The sequence below is a fragment of the Calypte anna genome, chromosome 1 (genome assembly GCF_003957555.1).
Source record: "Calypte anna isolate BGI_N300 chromosome 1, bCalAnn1_v1.p, whole genome shotgun sequence".
In the NCBI taxonomy this organism is placed as follows: domain Eukaryota; kingdom Metazoa; phylum Chordata; class Aves; order Apodiformes; family Trochilidae; genus Calypte; species Calypte anna.
Genome location: NC_044244.1, coordinates 51,700,161 through 51,725,467, shown reverse-complemented (window position 1 = coordinate 51,725,467; position 25,307 = coordinate 51,700,161). Strand labels below are relative to the sequence as shown.

The window sequence follows — 25,307 nt, the reverse complement described above, 5'->3', positions numbered from 1 at the left end:
CCCCTTTAATAAAGCACCCTTGGCCTCGCCATGAACTGCGGCCCCCACCCGCCGGGTTCCCCCCTACAAGGCGCCCCTTTGTCCGGGGAGGCAGGGGGGCGCCCGAACCGTACCCCGGGGTATGAGGGGGGGGAGGCGGGCGGTGGCGGAGGCCTTGGGGGGCGGGCGGGCGGGCGCGCCGTGGGAGGAGACAGGCGGGGAGGGCGGCACAAAAGGGGCTGCTGCAGCCCTGCCCGCCGCTGCCGGCGGAGCTCGGCTTGTCTGAGCACCGTATCGCATCGCATCTTTTCCCGCGGTCGGGAGGAGGTGCAGGGCCGCTCCGCCGAGAAGGAGGAGAAAGGCGGCGGGGGGCTGCGGGCTCGCCTCGCCTCGCTGCGGCCGGCGCCGAGCCATGCCGGGGGGCGGCGGGCGGGCCGGGGGCGAGCGGCAGCCTCGCCCCGCCGGGGGCCCGGCGGGTACCGACGCTGCACCGGCCGGGGGTGAGTGAGTGAATAGCGAGCGGGTGGGCGAAGGGGCTGAGGGCGTCGGAGGGCAGCGGGCACAGAACACCCCCACTCCCCGATGAAGCTGCTCGGCGTCGGCGGGCGCTGCGGGCAGCGGCGGCGGGACCCCTCCTCGGTTCTCTTCTCCCCCCCCCTCCCTCCCTCCCCTGCTCCGCTGCTGCCGCCACCTGCAAGTTGTGCCTCGGCCCGGGACTGCGGCATCATCCCTTGCGGACACCACCGGAGAGGCTTCCCCCGCCGAGCCCCCACCTTCCCGCTCCTTATTTATTTATAATAGTTGTTTTTTTTTTGTTTTTTTTTTAATTCATCCTCCCTCTCTCCCCTCCACGCCCCCCCCATAATCCCGGCATCCCCTGCTAGGGAGCATCGGCGATGGGGAGGAGGGAGGCGATGCTGCCAACCCCCTACCCGCAGCTCTCCGGGGATGGAGGCAGCCTCCGGCCGGGGCACTGCAGCCAAGGCCCTTCTGCTGCCCGTGCTGGGCTTGGGAGGAGGGTACGGGCTGGGGATGCGTGCCAAGCCTGCAGCAAGCGAGGAGTAACAGGAGTGTGTGCGTGGGAGGGAAAACATCCATACAAATATATGTGTATGATCATCATCAAACGCATCCCCCTCTCCCCCTACTCTGTCTCCATGTCAGATTGCTACAGCCCTCTTGCTGGGGGCTCGCTGCAAAGGGATGTGGGCACCCAAGTTTCTGCCTGCTCGTGTAGGGTTGTCGGGTTGTTTGTGGGCTGGCATGTCCTGCCTGAGTGGCACAGGCTGGCGTAGCTCTGTCCTTGCGAGAGTTCTGCTCCCCGAGTGAGCATGACAAGGGTGATGTGGAACACGGCATCTGCTGCAGCTCTGGACTTGCTCAGGCAGCTCAGCAAGGAAGGGAGTGCAGAGCGGGATGGAGAGAGGCTCCTCTCGGTGCCTCAGCCCGTGGTTTTCCTCTGGGGATTTCCTCAGGCTGCGTTTCTCTAAGCCTCGCTTGGAAGCCCCAGCCCGAGCCGAAGTTGGGGTCTCGCACCTCTGCCTTCCACCCTGGGCCAGAGCTCGGGTCGGGAGGGAGCCTGCCCTCTCTCCAGCACATGGCGTGGGTGCCGAGCACCTCCCCTCTCGAAGAATGGCCCTCCAGTTAACTCGAAATCCCTCCCTTTGAGTGGGAAGTTCAAGCCCATGAAAACACTCGGTGGCACCACTGCTGACAGGCGTGACTTGAGTCACCAGGAACCTCTAGCACTGTGCAAACTAAATCTCAAATTCCTGCCTACTTCTGCCTTTGTTTCCCCCACCCCAGCAGAGTGTGAGTCGGCAGGAACTTTTCAGACCCCCTCACCGAAGGGTGGCTCCCATGCTGTGTAAATCTCACCTGCAGAAACGGTGTTTGAGCCAGCTGGAGCCTGTGACTTGGTAGTAATTTCTAAGTGTCCCTGTTGCTGAAGCCTGGTTGCTGCCAGCTCCTCTGGAAAGAGCTGAAATAAAGCAGGACTTGCCATTGCTTGACCCTCAGACAGTGGAGAGCCATCTTAGAGGGGAGGGAAAATGAATGAGCTCCTCAAACTACCCCCTCCCTGAACACCTCCAGCCCCCCTAAACACAGCCATAGTACCAGTGCTGTTTCTCTACAGCCTCAGCAGTAGTGCTGGGAACACATACTCCAAGCTGAGGAGGAAGAAAAGACCTGTTAGCTATTCTTGGGGAGCCTCCAGCCTCCCTGTAGTGATATAAAGCAGACTTCGAATGAAAGCCACTGCAAACTGCAGAAGAGGAGTGAAGTTGTGACTCTGCCACTGCATGTCATAAAAGTCCCTCAAAGATTTATAGCTCCTCTACACCCTCGGGTGATTTTGCAGTAGTGGTAAGAAATCCACTGCAAGGTATAACATTCTCGCCCTGTGAGGAATCTTGGTTATTCCTGCATAGCTTGTTTATTAATGCCCTGGACGTGGCAATTATATCCTTAGGAGAGGGGAGGGAATCTGGTTAGCTGCAGGTGAGGTTTTTTTTGTTTTGTTTTTTGCACTGCAAAATTTTTTTTAATGCAGTGGCCCAGCAGCTGACCTTTCTGCTGGCATTCCTTTGGTCTGAGGTTTTGCTGATGATCACCTCTGCTGGAGGTGCCCAGAACATGGGGAATGCTTTCCAAACTGGCTTCAGGGGCTGAGCTGCTGTTTGCCTCCCTGCAAATGCTGGTAAGGTTTGAAAAAGGAGTTCCCTGCGTGGCACACAGGGGCTGCCCTAGCAAGGAGGTCAAGAAGAGGAGGGAGAAAATAGCATGTATGATTGCATGGATGTTAGCTTCAGAGGATGCTCACAACTGTAAAAAATTATCTAGAATATTTATGTATAACACGAGGTGGGTGGAGGTTGTGGTGTGGGAGGGTTGTGGGCGCTGTTCTGTGGTCTCAGAACCTGCTTAACCTGGGCCAGGCCCACAGAAGCAAGCACAGATGCACTCAATGTGCTTGCCCAAGCGGTGAACCCATGAAGTTTTTGTGCTTGTGCATTTCCCATGCACCTTGTGTTTACCTTCCTTCTCCCATGTGCAGCTGGTTAGGTACGGTGTGACTTTGTGGCCTGCCAGATGGGTTTAACATGCTTATTGCACGTCTGTGCGACAAACGTGGGTGAGTGCTTGCTGGGTGCAGTTACCCTGGAATGCATGGCCTTTTGTAGAGTTTATGCCAGCAATAAACTTGGTGTTCACAGGTAGCCATGGGTACAGGAATTGTTCAGGACAGTGTGTGTAGATGTTATTGTGAGTGTTCAGTACACGAAGGGCTCATTAGGACAGACAAGTTTCTCTCTGACCCTCCCTTGCTTTGACCTGACAGCAAACAGAGATAAACTCTATCTCATGGCAGGGTGCATAGCTGTGTTTTCAGCTTGCTATTTCTGACCTTCCCCCTGTCTTGAGAATAGCATCTTTAAGATGCACCTGCTATCACAAATTGGTATTTCCCCCCACACCCAGCTCCCCCATCCCTGCATTGGATGATAAAAGCAGAGGAAGGAAGCAGGGGAATCAGGTGATGGATAGATGGGGCAAGCTGGGCCAACATTCATTCCTGACAGCTGGTTAGGTTTTAGGTGGGGTTTGTTGCTCTAAAATGAGCTCTTTGTACATTGTTGGAATCTGTGACCCAATCAGTGGGACGTAGCTGGAGGAGGTGGTGCTAATGAAGGCTGGTACAGCTGACAGTAACTCTGGCAGAGAGGAAGGCGGAGGGGGCACTGACTGGCACAAGAGGCGCCTTCACATCTTTAGGTCAGTGTAAGGTGTCTCAAAAGGCTGGCTGACATTATCAGTGATGGCTGTGGAAGAGTGTGGGTAGTTTTCCCCACATGCTTTTTCCTACTGTCACCCATCAGGTCAGCAACAAAAGGCCAGGCTGCGTTGCACTTATCCTGATGGCAGGATATGGCATCTTATGGCACTGCAATGAAGTTTTACAATGGGATCTGAAGTTTGGGGAAGGTAGGCACATGGGGCAGTGCAATGCGAGGGGACACAGAGCTATATCTGAGGAATGCCCACTACTCCCCATCCTGGATGTTCTTGGAAAGGTGGTGACATCTGCAGTGCACACATGGACTGTGCCATGCAGGCTGACCTTGAGGAGTCTCGGCAGAGTAGTATGGAAGGGGCAAGCCTGGGATCATGGGTAGCAGAGTTCCCTCTTTTCCTGGAGGGAGTGAGAAGAGGTGCTGTTTGCTGGAGCAGCACAAGAGCACTCCATGCCATGTGAAATGGACTCGGGCTGCAGCTCTCAGGAAGGCAGAAACATTATTTCTTTACCTTCCTTTTCTGACTTCTTTGCACTCCCTGCAGTGCAAACTCCTTTACTTTTCTCAAGCTCCTCCTGAAGCACAACAGGTACCTCCTGCTCTTCAAACCTCTGAACACCTGGAACAGAGCAGGTGTGTTTTTGTGCTCAGAAACTTTCCTGGTTGAGCTGATAGACTGCGGTGCTGCACTTCCCTTTCACCTGAGCTTTCATCAGGCAGGCTGAGGGAAGAAGCATCATGAAGGGAGCTGTCTGCCTTACAAAAAGCGAGGGCTTGTTCTTGAGCTATGATTTAGGAAGAGATTATTCCCTGCTTTTGGTCACTAGAAGTTACCTGAGCTGCTCACTGTGGGAGCCTTGGCCTTTCATACAGAGATAACCCCCCACAGCTGAATAGGCATCTTGATGAGCTCTCTTCATGTTCCCCATTTTCCTGGGCAGTGCCCAGGCCTGCATCTGGATAGCCATCATTGTGGGATATGACCAAACTGAGCTCTGCCAGCATTATTTTTCAGCCTGTAATGCACATGCTGCAAGCAGCAGGGGAGTTGAATGGGGCTCTCCAGAGGGAAAGAGGCAGTGAGGGCAACTTCTCTTTCTGAAGACTGTCTGTGCCTTGCATTTTATGGCAAGGCTTCTTTCCAAGGGCCTTGACACAACCCGTTGAGCTTCTTTTATTTAGGCAGGCCTCTTGCTCTGTAGCAGAAAAGTCTCTCCCATTTCCCACCCAGGGAAACTGAGGCAGGGAGAAAGGCTGCAACACACTTAGTGGCACACAGTGGGGCTCAGCAGGAGAGCAGTGATGAAGCACAGCACTTCCCATACTTGCTTATCTGCCAGCTGCCTCGGAAATCCTGGAGAACAGCCGGGTGTTGGTGCTGAGCCTGGGGTTATGGATAACTTTCTATTCGCTGCTTGGATCCTGCTGCCTTTTGCACTGCAGATAGATCTCCTCCTTCTTGATCTGCTGCCTAATCTATAATCCCAGCTCCCTGCTGCCATTCCCTAGGAGTGCTGCTTTCCCCTCGGTCTGTAAATCCTTACAGGTTGGGTCAGGGTTAGTGAGCAGAATTGGTCTCTGTCATCTGTTCAAGGCTTGGGGGTATTTATTTATTTATCAATTTATTTTAATCTCAGGAGATTGCTGCGTTCGTCTTGCATGATACCAAAGCTGCAGCAAGCAGAATTGAAGCATAGCAAAAGACTAATGCAAATTAGACCCGCTGCATAACAGCTTCAGCAACTGTGAAACCTGTGATCTGAACTCAGGTATCTGCTACGCTGACTTTATCTGTGTTAGGATCCCCTGTTTCGGTGTGCAGATACTGAAACAGAACAAAAAGCCAGAGAGAGAGCATGGCAAAGAGATGTGGAAGGGAATCTCTCTCCTTGATGCTGAGCCCTTTAAGAAAGAAGGGGAAGGTAAGCTGGAGCCCTGAGATTTTAAGCTGGTTGTGCTGAGGCTGAAGAGAGGGCTCTGGTAGCGTTTTTCAGTTCTGCTTCCTCTGGCACGAATGCTTTTAGCTGGGCAGCCTGGAAAAGGATGACGGAGACCTGTGCAAATTGAGCATGTTGGGCAAGGGCAGATCTCAGAAGGCTGCTGGAGCCTGGAAAGGTAGGGCTTTGGAAGAGGGGCTGGAAGCAAATGGTTCTGTGTGAGAGAAAGTCCTGTTTTTGTGGAGATTGTAGTGCGAGGGTGTGCTCTGAGGCTAAGCAGAGGGCAGGGTAAATCAGGAGAATGGTGTGGTGGAGTGGTCAGTGTGAGCTGCAGGATGGTATTCAATGACCCCACTGCTGAGGGGAACCTCTGTGGCCCTGATATTCAGGGAGGCAGTGCCTCTGGAAGAAGGCAAGGGAGTGGAGCAGGAAAGCAGACTGAGATTCTGTCTGCCTTCAGCTCAGCCTTCCTTGTGCTAGCAAAACTGCCTTCTTTACTGCTTCTGGAGAGGATTTGGTTCCTTTTTCTCCATCCCACCTGCACGAGAGGTCCTCTCCTACCCCACCTCACTGCCAGTGCTGTCCAGCTGCAGCTCTTGCCAGCTAACCACGATTGATGGGGATGAGATGTACCAAGCAGCCTTGCTTGAAGGGGACATGATTTGCTGATTTTTCTCCTGGGGCCATGTACGGTCTGTGGAGAAGAGATGGGTAAAAGGAATTGTTGTTTTCCCCATCAGCCCTGTGTCTCCAAATATCTCCTGTTGTCCTGCTGTTTGGTGCAGGCTTGTCTGCTAGCAAGTCGCTGTTGTCATCTTAGATATGTGCAATTGGCACAGAACCTCTGTGCCCTACCTAGCAGCAACTTTTGGAGCAAAGGTTGACCACACCTGCATTTGGCATGGCCAGGGGTACGATGGGATTGCTTTTGCATAATTTAGCAGTGTCTTGAATTATTTATAGTGCAGTTGTGCTCTGGAACAGAGTCTTCTCACTTTCCTTGAGTGCTGGGGAGAGGGGAAGGACGGAGAGGGGGTGGGTGGAGGATGGGAGAGGGGGCAGGAGCAAGAGAGGAGTTTGTCAAGCATCCAGAGTCTGTCACTTAATGGTGTGGATTTCCTTTCTGCCTATGTTTGCATGTGCCTCTGAAGCTGAACTGGCCTGAAAATCCAGTTCTGGTTTCTGCATCACTCAGGTGTGTGGTACTGCAGAGCATCTCTGTGGGCTGAGACTGTGCAAGAGGTTCAGGAGTTTGGAACATTGTCTTTGCAGTAAAAAGACAGTGTCAGGCCAGGAAGAGAGTAAGTTTGATGCTTGGTTTTGGTCCCTGACTCAATTACAGTGCTGTAGATCTGGAGCAGGGATCATTGGGACTGCTCTCAAAAATATTCAGATGCTTGAGATCATTTTCATCTTTTGAAGGCTCATTTTGTCCTGCCAAAGTGTTTTTTAGCTTTGGCATGGCACGGTCCATTGGACTTTACAAGAGATGATCAGAACCTGAAGACTTGAGAGATCAGGTGGTTGAGCAGCAAACTGTGCAGCTGAAATTCTTATTGTTTCTCAGTGATTAAACTCTGAAGAGCAACCATTTAAGGGGAGAGGGAGACTGGGGTGATATTTTACAGGCTCTTGCAGCAGAGGAGCATCGTGGAGTTGAGCTGGGCTGGCTTAGCATTCATCACAGATATGTATGTGTGAGCTTAATGGCCTTTGGCTCTCTGCCTCGCTGTGGCAGGTTGCTGTACCATGCAGGTGGACTGTCCTGCTCCAGCCCTGCTTGTCCTGGTGGCTTCAATGTGATCATGGCTCCCTCCTGAATTGCACATTTTTCTCATTTGTCACCAATGTTTATGGTGTACTTACACGTTAGTTATGTCTTCCTCTTTTCCTTCCTTTCTGACCTGGCTGTGGCCACTGCCTTCTCAGAAATGGTTAGAGTTCAGTATAAATGTTTGTATTACTGAAGACCTGAAACAGAGGGGAGAGAGAGCTGAAGGTAGAGAGGAAAAAGAACTTGGCCTGTAATCAAGTGATTGTGGAAGTAAACTGCTCTGTCTACTGTGCCGTTGGGCAGAAATGCTCAGCTTCTCTGTTTTTATCTGCACCGTGTCAGTTTGTGGCTTTTGCACTTGGGGAGAGTTGGCCAGACAATCACCAGATATCCCTTGGACAAGCTTTGCTCCCCCATGTGGCCCTGGTTCTCAGGTTCTTCGGACTGAAACAAAACCCATTGTTCCCATTATTTCATCGAATGTCTTTACCTCTTGTCAGGGATGTCAGCAGCTGGCGAAATGCAAAATTCCTCCTGGTCCTTCTCCAGAAGCACAGCAACCTAAGGGAAGTCTGTGAAGACAAATGTTCCTAAAACCTGTGTGATGATCAGGATGGCATTTGATTTCCCTGATGAAGACTAGTGGTCTCCCTCTTTCCCCATAGAGTCAATTCTGCTTGGTTTAAACCGGAGATCAGGGTACTGCTTTGTGTAGTGAAAGGAAATGTTTGTACAGAAGCAGTAAACATATTGTTGAGACCCAGGCCTGCTGCAATGCCTGTAAACAAGATCCAGCCGTCTGTGGGAGGCAGAAGAGAGATTTATGTGACCCTGAGTTAAGTGCATTAGGAGGCTTTTGATTTCATTCTGGGAAACTGCCCCTTTTCGTGGTACCATATGCCTGTTACTGGCATAGAGCTGTTACTGAAGATTTGGTTCGTGTGGATTTAATCTGAGGGGCTGTGATGCTGCAGTCAGAAGGATTACAGAAGTAGGGGGTTTGTCTCTGCAAGCCAGAGCCTGAGGTGCTCTGCAGAGCCCCGGAGCCAGTGCCCTTTGTCCACCACAGAGGTGGGAATCTGGGCTGATTCACTTCTGCCTTGGGGCAAGGCATTGAAGAGCTCTCTGCCTATCAGCGCTTTCTTTCTGAAAATAATAACAAAGTGAAGTGGCAGCAGGGGATCCAGGCGGCACTGTGTCGAGGTCTTGCCTAAGTCTTGAAAGAGGAAATGAAGAACAAAGGCAGAAGAGACAAATAAATAAAGGTCTGTTCTTGGTCCAAGAAAAATTCCCGTGGGTTCGTGTAGCATTGTCGGGAAGACGCGACACTCCCAGGGCTGGCTTTAGTTTCTGAGGAATAAAAGGAATGGGGAAAGAGGCAAGAGAATGAGGGGAGGGTTGGGGATGGGGAAGAGAGAAGGCGGGAGAGACACCCTAGGAAAACCTCTCAGCATGGAGTCAGGTTTCTTCTCCGGCTGTTCCCGGTGAAGAGGGGTTAATGCTCTTTGCGTGGGATTGGCTGGACACCAGACATTCAGGGAAGAGGAGGATCTGGGGGCTGCCAAGTGGGACCCCTGTGGCCTGAAATGGGGGGGGAAGGAGGGGAAGGAAGAGGCTGGGGAGGCTCTTCCAAACAGTAATAGATCGGCTACTGTGGGAAAGTGAGTGCACTGCCAAACCCCAAGTGGTTGGTGATGGATGGGGGAGGAAGGAGGGCGGGGATGGAGGGCCAGTTCTTCTCTGTGGCCATTTGGATTTCACTGCTGTTCCATGGCCTTTCTTTATTTATTGTCTTCTTGGGGTTTAATTACTCTCCTTCTCTATCCATCTTAGGGAGCTTTTATTCTGGGGATGCACAAACAACTGCCACCCATTTCAAAATATAGCTGGAGGCAATGTGGTTTCTGCCTGCATGGGTCTGTGCACTCTACCCATCACCATGGCATCACCAGCTTCTTGCCTCCTTCCTTCTTTTATCACCTCATTCTGGCCCACGAGGCACCCACATCACTTTCTTCTGGGCCATTCAGCCTGCATCTCCTGGTTGCTTGGGCTGTGAGCTGGTCCCCAGGAACTCTCCTGCTTTCCTTTGCGCTGGGTTTACGTGCTTAGTCTGGCATGAGTCTGCCATGTGCTCTCCTCCCATAGGCCCTTGGCTCCAAGGGTAATCTTGATGGCCCATTTTGGTGCTTTTATCAGGATTTGTGAATTCTACTCCACTTTCTTAGCATACATGTACTGCCTGCCATGGTCCACTTTGAAAGGGGTTACCTGCTGCTGCTACTACTTCCCTGATGCTGCTGGAAGGAATTAGTGAGCTCCTGGTGGTTGAACAGTATTTAAAAAGTCCTGTATTCTTGAATTCATTCATGAATGAATGTATTCTACATTGATGTAGATACATCTGTTCTGAGGATGTATCTACATGGTACCACAGTTTTGGTGAAAAGTGAGCTGGTGAAATAATTTGGAAAGTTTCTGCTGGTCAGCTGCTCGTTCCTCTGCCTAGGCACTTTTCTTGAAGTTTATTTTTAAGCCAGTTAGATCTGCTGCTGATTTGGCTTTACAAAGCAGACTTTCATACAACTGACAACTTGAATTCATACAACTGACAACTGAGGGGTGGTGAGCTGTGAAGGTGGTGAATGAAGGAAGAGAACCCATGAAACAACAGCCTGTGTTACTACACGCCTCACTTGAGGTCTCTAGAAGCATGATTTTCTTTTATCCTCCAACAAAATGATTTTGTCCAATCCCTCTCTGCAAGACACCGAGACTAGTTTAGAGTTCTTACATACTTCTTTCATTACCCCATGGCCTCTCTGAAGCCATTAAGTTGCCCCCCTTTTTTTTTTTCTTCTTTTTTTTTTCTTTAAGTTTTGTCCCTTTTTATTTTCCTGTTTCTCATCTCATGGTTGAAGGCATTCCTTCCCTGTAAGACATTGAAATCTAGAAACAGAAGAGCGAGCCAACTCCATTTTGTGTTGCTGTGACCACTGCACTCTTGAAGCAGTGAGCAGCAGCAGTAATGGAGAAACATTCTGGGAGAAACACTTTGTATTGCTGGTGTGCATTTGTACTGCAGAGTGCAATGAGTGATGCTCACCCCCCGATGTCCTGAGAGACCCAGTCTTGGAGCCAACTGGTAGTGCAATCTCCAAGGCCATCACAGCAGTCTCTGTGGAATCAGATGTTTTGAAGAGACAGTAAAGCAGGGTTGAGGAGGAGTCCTTCCAGGATATCAGGCATAAGTGGAGATGACAAGAGGCCACTCCTTTAGCAGAAGGAGTGCTGAGAAATTAAAACTGTGGATTCTGAGATCATCATGAGGACTCTGAGGCATCTCTGGAACCATAGAAATTCCTATGGTGAGACTGGCCTTAGGTGGAGATAGGAGATTAATTACAAGAGGGTCCAGTAAAGTTGAAGGATACTGAGAAGAATATTTTATAGATTCCAGTGGAGCTGGAAATCCAGTTTCAAGTTTTCTTTAGCATGAAGTACGTCATCCTTGTGATGTCCAGGTACTTCTTGGATAAAATTAAATTGCTGTCTCACGGGCCAATATTGGATTTCAGTAGTTTTCTAGTCTTCTCTGAGCAGATCTTCTTTTAAACTGGGGGCTGGGGAATTATATAATTATGCTGCTATTAGTACTATGGAAGTTACAGTAAGAACAGTCTGTATGAGTGGAGGGTTTTATAATGGACTCTGAAGGTGTTCAGATACTGGTCTATTCTTCTGACTCTGAAAGATTGGTCTTGAGCTGAAGTCCTATCAACAAAGACCACTTTATCTGCAGGTCCCATCTGCTCTGTATGGGAAAGTAAAGAGCTGCTTTGTCCTAGAGTCTACAGCTGTGGCTGGAGATGTGGATGCTAAGATAACCAAAGCTCAGTCCACCGAAGAGCAGGACAAGACACTGGAGAGAACAGTTTAAACAGTGAAAGCCCATGGAAAGTGTGGAGTGGAAAGGTAATGTGCTTCCAGGGGTTGAAGAGGTGAGCAGCTACAGTACTTAAAAGAGCTAGAGGCTTTATACTGCGTCCGTCTTAGTTACAATCTGTATGCAGCAGATTGTCGCTACTGGTGCAGAGTACTTTGGTTTCCTTCAACAGCATGTAGGAGAAGACATCTGTTTCCTTTTTGACCACAGATGCTTCTGGTCAGTTGAGGCCTAGCAAGGCCATGCATACAATCCTGAGGCTTGTGGTTGACATGATGCACATCACGTGTCTGCCCTCATGGGAAGGGAAAGCAATGCCTTGGTTTCTTAGCTGTGCTGTTACCCATCTGTGGCCAACCTCACCCTAGCTTTTTGTAGAACCACCCTTTAGCTGTCTTTTCCTCCATCCAGTTTTCTTCCGGGCTTGATGGCACTCGTTGATGTTGTGTGGATAGCAGCTCTGTTGAGAGTGGTCACCTTATCTGTCTGTTGACAGGGAGGGAAGATGCTTAGGGCAAAGCCTGGCTTGCCCATAACCTGACCTTACTTGGAGAATAACTGTGCTGGATGGCTTGTTCCAGCTGGGTGTGCAGGCAGCAGGTGAGTGGCACTTTGTCTTCACATGCCTTGAAGCTGCAAAGGAGATGCATAGCATGAGGTATTGCTGTTTTGCATTAGTGCTGTGGGCAGCAACTCATGATGAAGGTTGCAGAAGTGCTGTATTCTGTCCTTGAAACTTGAATGGAAGCTGAAATGGAAATGCCTGCATTTGAATCACCTTGTGCTATGACTCTGCCAGAACTTCCTGCTGACATCCCCCAAGATTGCAGTCCCTGAAAACACCACGGTGTCCTTCACTTGAGAGAAATGCTGAGCCCTAGCTACCTCTGGCACATACTGCTTCTCTCCACTTTCCCTGCTCTGCAGCATTGTAGGATAATCTTCTTTTCCTACATTTAAGCAAAGCTCAGTCCTGCAGACCCTGAGCTGGTCACATTTTGGTTGTAGACAAATAGTAGGTTTTACAGTTTCTCCTCACTTCTGCTGGTGTTTGCAGGACAAAATTTCAAAATTTTAGGGTGCTTTGAAGTACTGTGGCCCTGATGCATGTTGTGATTCCTCTGGATGGCAGGTAGATCTAGTACTTGTGGAGCTTGTTCGTTTGTTTCCTGCGGGAGCAGAGAAAAAGCTTGGTGGAATGGAGGATGGAAGTCATGCTGGATTCTAATCTGCTGTGTGAAAGCAATTCTAATTTGAATTGCTGCTTTGTGTTGAAGTGTCTGAGTGTTGGGCAAATATGTTACTGCATGGGTGTTAGGGGATAACTTTATGCAGAGGAGATGAACTTCTCTGTATTGGGGGAAAAACAAGCTTCTACTCTGACTTGTCTTCTGTACCAGCTTTTCTCCTGTAACCATCGGAGAGGTCTCAGGGAGTCTCATCCTGTGCCCTAACAAGTTGAAGCGTGGGGTATCATGCATTCAGGGGCCTGTTGCATGGCTTCTTGCCAGCATCCTCCAGAAGAGAACATTAGGCCCGGTGAACTGCCAGTAGCGCTTAGCGGTTCATATATCTCTCTGGCTCCTTGAAAAAAAATCAAGATATGATTTCTGGATGGTATAAATCAACTGGTCACTTGATATAATGGCAAAATAAAATTATAACAGGTGCCTGAAGATAACTCATATGCATATGACTTCTAGCTTTCCTCCTTCTCTGAAAACCCTTCCCATGCATGGTAGAGACATAATTCAAGCAAGGAAATATCAAAGGGATCCCTTACAAAAAGAAGCTTTCAGCTTGTCTTGCTGAATGTTGCTGAAGCAGTTTGTAACTGTGAGTTCCCTAAAGAGCTTTGTCTTAATGGAGCTGACTGTCCATGCTCCTTCTGGCTTTTTCTTCTACTTGAACATTAAAGGTTTTCCTGCTGTTGTTTTTAACCTGACAGCAACTTGATCACTCTCCCTGAGATCAAGTTGACTTTTTTTCCCCTCGTCACTCAAAAGTGTCAAAAGGGAAATATCTTTTCTTGCTGTTTTCTCTATTGATGGTAACTGATGGCTGCTTTGTGGCGGAGCAGCTGGGCTCTTTTATGACAAGCTGAGATGCCTCTCTGACTGGTGCCTCCTTTCTCATTTTCACCACACATAAATGTTCTGGATGGGGAAGGTGGGTAATAACATCTTCCTCCCCTGCTGGCCTTTGTCTCCAATTAGCCACCACTCAAAGATCATCTTCCACTGCAGTACTGATCAGAGGACATGGGAAGGGATACATGACTGGTTTTCAGCATCTTGGCCCACCCAAGGGTGGATGAGCGTTCTCCACTCCCCAGGAGAGGAATCCCTGGCATGTGAGATTGAAGGTGGTTCCTAGGGAAGAGGTTTCGAGGAGGACACAGTTTGCCTCTTTGTTTCCCTCCATTTAGGAGAGAATAGGAAATGGACTCATGTTACCACTCCTCAGCAAAAGCAATATAGCAGGGAAAATTTCCTCCTGGGACACGGTCAGCAGCAAAATAGTAGAGGGTACTGCAGGGCCAGCTTGCTTTGGCAGAGCTGTAGGGAATGGCTGTGGACACCAGCCTGGATCTTGCAGGCACAGAGCAGTGCACAGGCTGAGTTTGCCAGTGGGTGAAGAGCTGCAGAGCTGTGTGCTGAGCTTGACAGATACTGATGTATGCAAATGTCAAGTGAGGAAAATATGCTTTATTTCCTAAAACTACGTGTCTTGTTATGTTGACATGGCACGCCACATCCTGGGAAGCAAAGCAGTTTGCTGAATATTAAGTGTTTTGGCCTTTTGTCTGGGAATTTATCATGGCATGGGGAGCCTCTCAGCCATCTGGGAGGAAGATGGAGATATGCCTTGTGTGATTCACCCAGCACCTGTCTGCTGTCCTGGGCTGGCCCAGAGGAAGTTGTGTGAGTCCTGTAGGTACTGGAGTGAAACCAGCATTACCTGGCATCCCTTGGGATTGCCTTATTGGAGCAGGCCAGCCATTCATCTTGCTCAGGCTTCAGTGACCTGATGTCTGGAGGTAATGCCTCGGAGAAAATGCAGGACACTTGATTGGAGAAAGCTGTACTAATTTATCAATGTGGGATATTTTTTTCCTGACAGCCAGTCTCTGCTAATTTAGTGCTTTCAGCTTTCTTGTGCCTTTCCCTTCCCCACGTTTCAAGACAGAACAAAAACTGGTGACGTGCAAGGAAAAGGCACTGATTATTCCTTTACATTGCAGATGACAGAACCAGAATATGAATCTTAAAATTTTTAAAAATACCCTGGACACAACATGGGCTTCTGCACGAAGCCTGTGGGCTTCTGCAGCTCTTCAGTTTGCCCCCACAGAGAAAGCTTGACTGCAAGCAGGGTGCAGGAGGTAAGGGCTTGTCCTGGCATGGCTCCCTGAGGAAAGCTGCCATTTTCTCCTTCTCAGGCCACCTGACAAGATGGTCTCCTGGGGATGCATAAAGCCAGGGCCCAGGCTTTTTCCCTCCCATGGCAATACTAAGTTACTGAAGTTACCTTCAGGCTCCCAGTGCCCCACTTGACATTGGGGGCAGGAATGGTGTTGCTGGACAGTGGTTCTTGCTAAAATGGTCACCCCAAAGTGCCCAGAAAGGTTTGTTGCTGAGCTGTAATGTATGACTGTGGACAACTCTTTACCAAAGTCAGTATGAGAGCCATCTGGAGAGAGCCAGGTATGTTTTCCTTTGGGTAATTGCCATCTGTCTAAATGTTTTATGGCTTTTCATGCTAGTATTAAGTTCACACAAGTATTAAGAATCACAGAATGGTTTGGGTTGGAAGAGACCTTAAAGATCATCTAGTTCCAGCCCCCCTGCCATGGGCAGGGACACCTTTCACCAGACCAGGTTGCTCAGTGTCCCATCCAACCTGGCCTTGAACACTTCCAGGCAGGTGGCAGCCCCAACTTCTCTTGAGTAACCTTTTCCACTGACCCACCAGCTTCACTGTCAAGAATTTCTTCCTAATGTTTTATCTCTGTTTACCTTATTTCATCTTAAATCTGCTACCCCTCATCCTATCACTCCATGCCCTTAAAGTCCCTCTCCAACTTCCCTGTAGACCCCCTTCAGGTACTGGAAGGCTGCTATAACGTCTCACAGGAGCCTTCCGTTCTCCAGGCTGAGCAACTTGAACCCTCTCATCCCGTTGTCATAGGAGAGGTGCTTCAGCCCTCTGATCCTCTTCATGGCCCTCCTCTGGACTTGCTCCAGCAGCTCCATGTCCTTATGTTGAGAGCTCCAGAGCTAGATACAGTACTCCAGGTGTGGTTTCATGAGAGCAAACGAGGAGGTAGAATCACTCACCTTCACCTGCAGGCCATGCTTTTCATGCAGTCCAGGATAATGTTGGCTTTCTGGGCTGCAGAACACATTGCTGGAAGGCATCCTTTTCCTCCATTGTGTCAGCCAAACCACATGGTTTGGTGTCATCAGCAAACTTGCTGAGAGCGCATTCAGTTTCACTGTCCTTGTTGCCAGAAGAACGCTCAGAAGCCCAGTCCCAGCACTGACCCTTGAGGAATGCCACTTGTCACTGATCTCCACTTGGGCATTGCAGCTCTTTGAGCATGACTATCCAACCAATTATTTAACCATCAAGATGTCCATCCATCAAGTCCATGTTTCTCCAACTTAGAGACAATGATGTTGTGCAAGACAGTGTCAAATACTTTGCACAAGTCCAGGTACACGATAGTTGCTCTTCCTGTCTCCACTGATTAGGTAGCCCTGTCACAGAAGGCCAGAAAAATTTGTCAGTCACAATTTGGCCTCAGTGAAGATGTGTTGGCTGTCACCAGTAACCTCCTTATTTTTCATGTGCCTTAGCATGGTTTCCAGGAGGATCTGCTCCATGACTTTGGGCACAGAGGTGAGACTGACATGCCTGTAGTTCCCTGGGGCTTATTTTTTTTCCTTAAAAAAAAATAAATGGGGGTTATGTTTCTTTTTTTCCAGTCAATGGGAACTTCACCAGAGTGCCATGACTTCTCAAACGTGATGGATAGTGGCTTTGCAACTTTGTCCACCAGATCCATGAAAACCATGGATGTATGTCATCAGGACCTGTGAACCTTCAGGTTCCTTAGATGATCTTGAACTTGACCTACCCCTGTTGTGGGTGGTTCTTCATTCTTGCAGTCCCTGCCTTTGCCTTATGTGACTTGGGTGGTGTGGGTATAGCCTCACGCTCACCTTAGCCTTCTCCGTATCTTGCATAGTCAGGTGTCCTTTTTCCTCCTAGAAAGAGCCCATGTTTTCCTTAGTCTTTCTTTTGTCACCATCATACCTACAGAAGCTTTTCTTGTTGTCCTTTATCCCTGGCCAGATGGACTTGAGCTTTCCTCACCTGGTCCCTGGCTGCTCAGACAGTTTCTCTGTATTCTTCCCAGGCTACCTGTCTTTGCTTCCACCCTCTGTAGATTTTCTTTTCACAGCTGAGTGTGTCCAGGAGGTCTTTGTTCAGCCATGCAGGCCTCCTGGCGTTCTTGCCTGCCTTCCTCTTTGTTTGGATGCATCACTCCTGGGCTTGTAGGAGGTGATCTTTGAATATTAACCAGCTTTCTTGGCTCCTTTTCCCTCCAGAGCTTTATCCCATGGTACTCTACCAAGCAGATCCCTGAAGAGGTCAAATTGTCTCAAAGTTAATCAGTAAACATGCTTTGCTGTATTTTATTTAATACCTTCTGAAGGGGCAGGTGCGGGCTGGGTTGCTTCTTCCCTTCATTCTTGCATAGGATCTATGTCTGTCATGAAGAGCCCTACAAGAGCCCCTCTGTGGGACTGGTGTGGGGCAGTTCGCTGAACCCCTCAGGAGGAGGTTTCACCTCCTGTGAAGGCGTTCCCAGCACCCTTGTGTAGAGGGCGGAGTGTTCATAAGTGACAGCACGGAGCCTGTGGTGTCTCTGAGGAACTTTGGCCCAGGGCAGGGAGCTGCCATGGGCTGAGCGTGGTGTGGAAGGGGCACAGTGGTGATGTCGCACGCGTGGGGCTTGGAGGGGGTCTCTGCTTCTTCATCTGCTGCTGCATGAAGGGTTTCACGGTCCTGGGAAGAGGAGGCAGTTTCTGTATTGCAAATGGCTTTTGGGTGACCGTGTTCTCCTGATCATCTTCATCCTAACCTTTCCCTTCCAAAACAGCAGAAGATGGAAGCCTTATCTCCTTTCCTTGGGTGAGCTTAGTTTTTTCTTTCTTATTTTTTTGCGTGTCCTTTTTCTGGGTTGTAGTCTTCAATCACTTCTCTGCCTGACAGCAGCTCTGCACTCCTTGCCAGGGCTGGGGATAGCTATGCATTTATTTTAGCTGCCTTAATCCAGATGCAAAAAACCTCTCGGTATCTGGTCCGCAGAAGATGAAAAGCAAAAGGCTACATCTGGAGACATAGTAGACTTCAGAGGGATGGAAGAATTGTAAAAGTGAGAGAATTTTAGTTGGTTTTATTTCCTGTTCTCCATGTGAACTTAGGTAGCATTTCCTAGGAACAGTAATGGGTTTTAGGGCGTGTTGAGCAAACACTGAAATTAGGGGGGGCAGGGGGGCATAGGTGTTGTCATGGCTCTGGCAGGTGGTTAATATCGGTCCTTTAAAATGGCCTCTTACACTGAGCGTGTTACAGCTGTGTACATACCCCTTACTGCCTCTTATCCTTCCTGCTTGCTCTCTCGTCTCTCAACCCTCTGATGGTACAGGACTGGAGGAGACTTTTCTTTATTTTGTTTCCATCAGTGAATAGCAACGAATCTTCCAACTATGGCGAGTTCACTAGGTTATGAATTCCTGCTAATCTGGATTTCCCAGCTTTCTACCCCATCATCAGTGGGCTTTTTTGTCTGTGACTGATCTAGAAGAGGCTCAGCTTGGTGTTACTCAGCCCAGGCAAAAGGTCCACTGTAGAAGAGAGGGGGTGGGGAGATTAATTCTTGGATTCAGGTCTCAAACAATGCAAGCTGAATTTGGACCAGCTTTGTGCTGTCCTCAACGTGCCTTCCTACCAGTAGTAAACTTTTTGCACCCCAGTAACTCTTGAATGTGACTTTCCTTTTCGTGGCTTTTCCGCAGGATGAAGATGAGACGCCATAAACTCTTTCTGACTCTCTGCATGGCTGGTCTCTGCCTCATCTCCTTCTTGCACTTCCTCAAGGCCCTTTCCTATGTCACCTTCCCCCGGGAGCTGGCTTCGCTTAGTCCCAACCTCGTCTCCAGCTTCTTCTGGAACAATGCCCCCATCACACCTCAGGTCAGCCCTGAGCCAAGGGGTGCAGAGCTCCTCCGCACACCCTTGTACTCCCACTCCCCCTTGCTTCAGCCCCTGCCTCCCAGCAGAGCCAGCGAAGAGCTGCACAAAGCCGAGTTTGTGCTGCCAGAAGACACGACAGAATATTTTGTCCGTACTAAAGCCGGCGGTGTTTGCTTTAAACCAGGCACCAAGGTGCTGGAGAAGCCACCCGTGGGAGGACGGCCAGAGGAGCGAGTGGATGGCACAGCCTCGGGGCGCCTGGTTCGGAAGCCGCTGAGTGCCAGCGGGACCAAGCGGCGCAAGTGGGTGGAGTGTGTGTGCTTGCCGGGCTGGCACGGCCCCAGCTGCGGGGTCCCCACTGTGGTCCAGTACTCCAACCTGCCCACCAAGGACCGCCTCGTGCCGCGGGAGACTCCCCGGCGCGTCATCAATGCTATCAACGTCAACCATGAGTTTGACTTGCTGGATGTCCGCTTCCACGAGCTGGGAGACGTGGTGGACGCCTTCGTGGTGTGCGAGTCGAACTTCACAGCCTATGGAGAGCCGCGGCCCCTCAAGTTCCGCGAGATGCTTCTCAACGGCTCCTTCGACTACATCCGCCACAAGGTGCTCTACGTCTTCCTGGACCACTTTCCCCCTGGTGGCCGCCAGGACGGTTGGATTGCTGACGATTACCTGCGCACCTTCCTCACCCGCGACGGCATCGCTCGGCTCCGCAACCTGCGCCCAGATGACGTCTTCATCATCGATGATGCCGATGAGATCCCGGCCCGTGACGGCGTGCTCTTCCTCAAGCTCTATGATGGCTGGACGGAGCCCTTCGCCTTTCACATGCGCAAGTCGCTATACGGCTTCTTCTGGAAGCAACCGGGCACTTTGGAGGTGGTCTCGGGCTGCACTATGGGAATGCTCCAGGCTGTCTATGCTACTGATGGGATCCGCCTGCGGCGCCGCGAGTACTACACCATGCCTGGCTTTCGGCAGTATGAGAACAGCACAGGACACATCCTGGTGCAGTGGTCGCTGGGCAGCCCCCTCCACTTTGCTGGCTGGCACTGCTCCTGGTGTTTCACCCCAGAGGGGATCTACTTCAAACTGGTATCAGCCCAGAATGGGGACTTCCCCCGCTGGGGTGACTACGAGGATAAACGAGACCTCAATTATATCCGGGAGCTGATCCGGACTGGTGGCTGGTTTGATGGTACTACGCAGGAGTATCCCCCCGCTGACCCCAAGGAGCAGATGTACGCTCCCAAGTACCTGCTTAAGAACTACCAGCGGTTCCGCTACCTGTTGGAGAACCCCTACCACAAAGCGGAGGGTGCTGGGTGAGGCCACCGGGGCTTGCGTGGGGAATCAGAACTTCACATCAAAGGGAAAGAGTCGAGTGTTTTCGTCTGTTCCTTTATTTTTTCGTTTTCTTTGGTTCTGGGTAGGATGTATCATTTCTCTGGGGTCTGTGCCCTTTCCCCCCTTCTTCCCTTCATCCCAGGGTGACTCCTGCTGACTCAGATTCTTCCGTCAAGTGAAGGGAGGACTGGGCAAGAAGAGGAGAGATGTAGGGAACCGACTCTGGTTGTAGAATAAAGACTTTACTGCATCTCCAGGACCTCTCCTGCTGGCTGGAGAGAATCTCTACAGCCAGCTGGTGGGTTTTCCTCCGGGGAAGGCTGTGAGGGTCCCATGGGGTCCCACGGCAGCTGTTTCCATCCACCCTCATCCTTTGTGGATCAGAGCAAGCACAGATGTGAGCCTGGGCTGATCAGTGAGCATGTGAGTCAGCAGGCACAAACCGATGCGAGTGGTCACGTGTGCAGATGTGTGTCATGGGCATTTTTTTTGGATGAGTGAATGTGCAAAAGCATCTCAGTATGCATTTATTTTTTGTATACCTCTGTATTCAAAGATTGTTTTAGGGAAGGGAAATACTTTGCTTCCAAGGTGTTCTCCCCAGTATGCAGCCTCCTCCTGCACTCCTGCAGGCTTATTGCGTCTGTCCTGGGCTGTATCTTGCCCTGATGCTCTACCAAGCCTGGAGCAGGCAGATGGGAAGCAGAGAAGAAAAAACTGATTTTTTTTTGTACCTCCTTTTTCACCCCCACCCCCACAACACTGGCTTGGCCCACAGAAGCTGAAGCATCTTCCCTGCAGAACATGGTTCTTTTGGGGCTGGGATAAGCTCTGTAGGGGGACCTAATCAGATGGTGGGAGTGTATGTTTACAAGTGCATGGTTTCCTATGTGCATGAGTTCTAACATGCATGGTTTTGGTATGTATGTGGGCATTCGTTACCAGTATTGGGGAGGAAGGGGTCATAGTTGGGCTTGGGCATATGTGCTTTCAGGAAATGGTGGGATCTAGAAGCTGTGATTTGTGTCTTAGCATGGATGACTTTTGGGGGCATTTGCAGGAGAAGGCCAGGGAGACCATTAGCTCTGTATAGCAGTGCTACACACGTGACACTCTTGCACGCCTCTCTGGCTGCCTCCACAGCCCCATGGGCTGTGCCTGTTGCAGAGCTGCTGCTTACCCGTGCTGGCTATTCCTTCTTGCCATGGGATAAAAGGGAGAGGAAAAGGACAAAGCTCTGAGTCAGTGATGGGTTTTGTGGGGAAACATGAAGCCTGTCAAGGCACAGGATCCATCTGTCTGCTTGTAGGGTGAGAGGGAGCTTATGGAGAAAGGGGCTGTGGGCAGAGTCCCTCTGGGCCCAAGAAAACTGTTTTGAGATGATCATGGAATCCAGAGAGCATGTGCAGACAAGACCATGCAGAAGAGCCAGGGATCTTGGAGGACAGTAGTTGAAGCTCTTTGTGCCAGCATCTGCTCAGAGTTTGCCAGTGATGGGTAGTCAGGATCTGGCCTGTTGTTGTCCTGGATTGATTCAGCTCATTGAGGATGCAGATCCAGGTCCCCCCCTGATTACCATGCCTTAGCAGATGGCTTGATGAGGTGCCCGGAGCCTGGGTTGCAGCAGGCAGAGGGTGAAAAATACAATGAACGTGCTCTATCAGCCTTGCAGTGGAAAGACTGGCTCATGCTCCAAGCAGAGAAGTAAGGATCGTGTGGAGGAGGAGAATAATGTTGGCATAAGGAAGAGTGTCCCTGACATCAGGCCAGCAGTGCTGAAGAAGGAAGGTTTCCATTGCCAATAACTCACTCCATCAGGACTCCATATTACTGTTGTCCTGTCCATTCCCACCCTTGTGCCTCATTCCTATCTCTCTCTCTCTCTTTCTCCCTCCTACTCCCTTCTCTAGAGAAGTGAAAAACTTGAATAACTTACTTGCCTAATAAGACTGAGACTGAAGCAGAATGAAGATTAAGGTCTCAGATCAAACTGAGATGAAGTTCCTCTTTGCTCCTTCCATATCTCGTGCCATAGTGCCTGCTTACCAGAACTGAAGGAACATCTTTTTTCTTGTTGTTTTTGCTACGGGTTTCGGTTTTTTGTTTATTTGTTTTAAATCACTGTTCTCATTTCTACTGTGTCTTTCCCACAGATAGAAAAACCTCTTTGGGAACTGAATGGAGGGAGAAGCTGTGGTAGGCAGAATGTTCTTTCCCCAGAGGGAAGCTGTGGTTCTTATGAGTCCAGAGTTGCTGATACTGCAGGAAGGAGTCTTGTCACAGTCATGGGGGTCCTTGTGCCTAGTGACAGTGTTTTGGTCATAGATAACAGAGAAATGGGGGATCCAGCTGAGAAAGGAGGAGCCTGCTTTGAGCAAGATGAGAGCAGTAACGCTGAGGCGGCAGTACAAGGGGAATGCGCTTTCCCCTGGGCCAGCTTGAGGAGAGCAGGTGTGTTACCTCATGGGATTCAGCAGCAGAAAAAAAGTATGGAAAGAATAAGCTATTTTTTATGTTTAGTCTTGGTAGGGAGCCTGAAATCTACTCTCAAACCTTTGGTTTTGCCTTATCTCAGCGACAACAACACAAGCGCAGTACCAGGCCTTGTTGAAGAAGAGGAGAGGAAGAGAAATCAGTCTTTGTGTGGGTGCTTTGGCAGCATGAGAGCCCCATGAAGGAGGAGATAAAAAGTGCATGTGTGCTGAGGGTGCACCTTGTTATCTTCCACAGTGGGAGCAGCCTTCCTTGATAACAGCCCTTCCTGTGCATGGGCAATGTTGGGGATTTTTAATGCACTACAAGTCAACTTTTTATTGCTGAGGTATGACCTTTGTCTCTTTGGAGTTTCAGGTGAGCCTGCAGCTGCAATATCTGGATCACCCATTCCTGAAGTACTGCCTGTTGCCTTCTCTCCCCTCTCTCCATTATTTGCTCCGTCATTCTCTGCCTAACCCCTCTGCCTTTCCCTCCTGCCCCCTGAGGAAGAGCAGTGCTGGGGCTTTTCTGCAGAACTCTGGCTCTGCAGTTCTGGAGAACTCTGTCTTCCTCCTGGACTTCCTTCCTTCCTTAATTCTTAGGAAATTAAATTTACAACAGGCTTCCTTTGTGGTAGGAGGAAGGTACTTTACAGATTAAATGTGTTCCCTTTTTTTTTTTTTCCCTCAATAATCATTTAAACATTTTCTTGATTTAAGGCCAAACCAGTCAATGTTTCTGTCTAACCTCATGTCTAGTGTCCTTAGGGAGCTCAAGTGCTTGTCATTAAAAATCTTCCTTCTTGTCCCTGAAGGGGATGGGGACTAGCAAACTGAATTTTGCACAGTGATTTCCCATGGTGGTGGCTTGCCCTCTGCCCCGCCTTGCCTCTACGGCTGTGCTGTGACCTCCATAGCCAGTGCTCAGGGGGGACAGCCACCCTCCTAGGCAACCTCCACAAGAGGCAAATCAAAAGCATGTGGCTTTGTGGGGTGGTGAGTGAGACAAAGAAGGAGGTAGGTTTATATCAGACCTTAATTTTCCAGTGCTGAACTCTTTGAGGTGAGTGCTGAGGTTCCTTGATCTTGTCTAAACCAGGTGCTATGAGGTCTGAGAAGGAAAGGACTAAAAAAGAACCCTGTCCTGTCCCTGAGATAAGACCCAGATCCAGATGTCTGTTAGTAGCAAAGCCAAGTGCTTGCTGCATGTCTGCGAGTGAAACTGTCTGATGGAGGGAGAGCATCACCAGCCTTTTCCTGAAAGCCTTCTTCAGCTCTGTATTTTTTTCCCCAAAAACCTTTCCACCTTCAAACTAATTGGTGCAAGGAAGGGCCAGGTAGTAGGTGAAGTAGTAGGGTGACATCCCCATGCCCTGCTCCTTTTCTCTCTGCCCATCTCTGTTGCTAACTTTCTTTGTGCTTCCCACCTTTAAAAAAAAAAAAAAAAAAGGATTGTGGGATTGTATGTCCATGCATGGCTTTGGAGTGGGGGACTCATGATCCTTCTTCATCCCAAGTGAAGAGAAGGATCTGGGCTTGGGTGGACCTGCAGTAGGTAAGCTTGTAAGCTTGCTAAAGCAGAGGGAACAGGGCAGGTCAGCTGCTTTTGCCTCTTGGGAAGACTGAGGGTAATACTGTACCCAAATGATAGACAGAAAAGATGGGGTTGTTTTGTGCCTGTGCGGTTGGTGTGAGGGATGGCACGCTGAAGTCTGCTCTCGCTGTTGCGTTCTCTGATCCCTGTGTCCTGCTGTGTTTGCTGTTATGCACCTCGGGCCAGCCTCCTGATTTTATCTTTGTGGCAGGTAAACAAGGGTACCTTGTGGTCTCCAGGTAATGGATTACTCGGGGTGGGAGAGAGTGACAGTGCAGAACGGGTATTTGTTCCTCTCCACACTCCTTGGTTTATCCTTGTGGGATGTTAGTGTCTTTTCCCCTCCAAAACATTCCCCGGACTCTGTCCCTGTCTCTCGGCTCCTGCCAGCAATCTCCGCAGCTGCTATGCCTCTGCACTGTGAAGACGTGTCCAGGGTCACTCCTGGTCCAAATAGTGAACACTGGTGGTGAAGAGGGAAGGGATCCTGGCTTCACTGACCTCAAACCTTGGTGAGAAACGAGGGAAGCGAGTGGGAGAATGGATCCTGAATCCCTCCATTGTTGTGCTCTCCCCACCCCCCTCCCCAAACCCCTTCCCTTCTGATTTCAGAGACATTGGACAAACTTGCTCTTATTATGGAAAGAAAGGGGGAGCTGGAGGTAAGAGAGGTGGCAGGAGGGGGCTCCAATCCAGCACTAAGAAAGGAGAGCTGTTTCCATTGCAATACACTGATACATAAAGTTCTAGGGACTACAGATAATGGACTAAGAAGGGATCCAAAGTACCCTGAGACTAAGAATTCAAACCACTGTTTTTCCTTTCGGGGTGCATGATGATGCAGTATCATCCTGGAGGTGATCCAGCAGCACTTCCAAGCCTGGGGTCTACCTGCACCTACTGGTGGTGGTGTTGCCCCTGCAATGGCCCCAGAACACTGTTTTGGCAAAAGAACACGTGGACTTGCCAAAACCAGAAGAAAAAAGAAAAAGAAAAAAGAAAAAAAAAACGGTGTCTGCAAAGCTCCTTTCCACTCTGTAATTTATAAATAGCAAGTAATAATGAACTTTTTGTAAGGATAAATCAAATGTACATTCTGAAATCATTTTCTCTGTAAATGGTTGGATTTCATTTCACCCTTAAAGGGATGCTTAAAAGGAGGAGATAATAATAAATTTACAAAGTAT

At 49.7% G+C, this 25,307-nt stretch overlaps 1 protein-coding gene across 2 annotated transcripts; it reads left to right on the top strand.

Moving 5' to 3' along the window:
• The first annotated feature begins 408 nt into the window (after positions 1–408).
• Positions 409–25,307, top strand: MGAT3 (mannosyl (beta-1,4-)-glycoprotein beta-1,4-N-acetylglucosaminyltransferase). 2 transcript variants are annotated; one of them, XM_030463358.1, is made up of 2 exons: positions 409–479; positions 18,525–25,307. In XM_030463358.1, the coding sequence occupies exon 2, from the start codon at positions 18,526–18,528 to the stop codon at positions 20,032–20,034; it is 1,509 nt and encodes a 502-aa protein (XP_030319218.1). In that variant the 5' UTR covers positions 409–479; position 18,525; the 3' UTR covers positions 20,035–25,307. The 2 variants fall into 2 exon arrangements, with proteins under 2 accessions (XP_030319218.1, XP_030319210.1); XM_030463350.1 differs by lacking the exon at positions 409–479 and adding an exon at positions 17,279–17,637.

Excerpts from the sequence above, each read along its gene's own strand:
- MGAT3 (XM_030463350.1), top strand. The coding sequence starts at position 17,612 with ATGGAAGCCTTATCTCCTTTCCTTGG. Across the intron at positions 17,638-18,524 it reads GCCTTATCTCCTTTCCTTGG|GATGAAGATGAGACGCCATA; the intron begins GTGAGCTTAGTT and ends GCTTTTCCGCAG.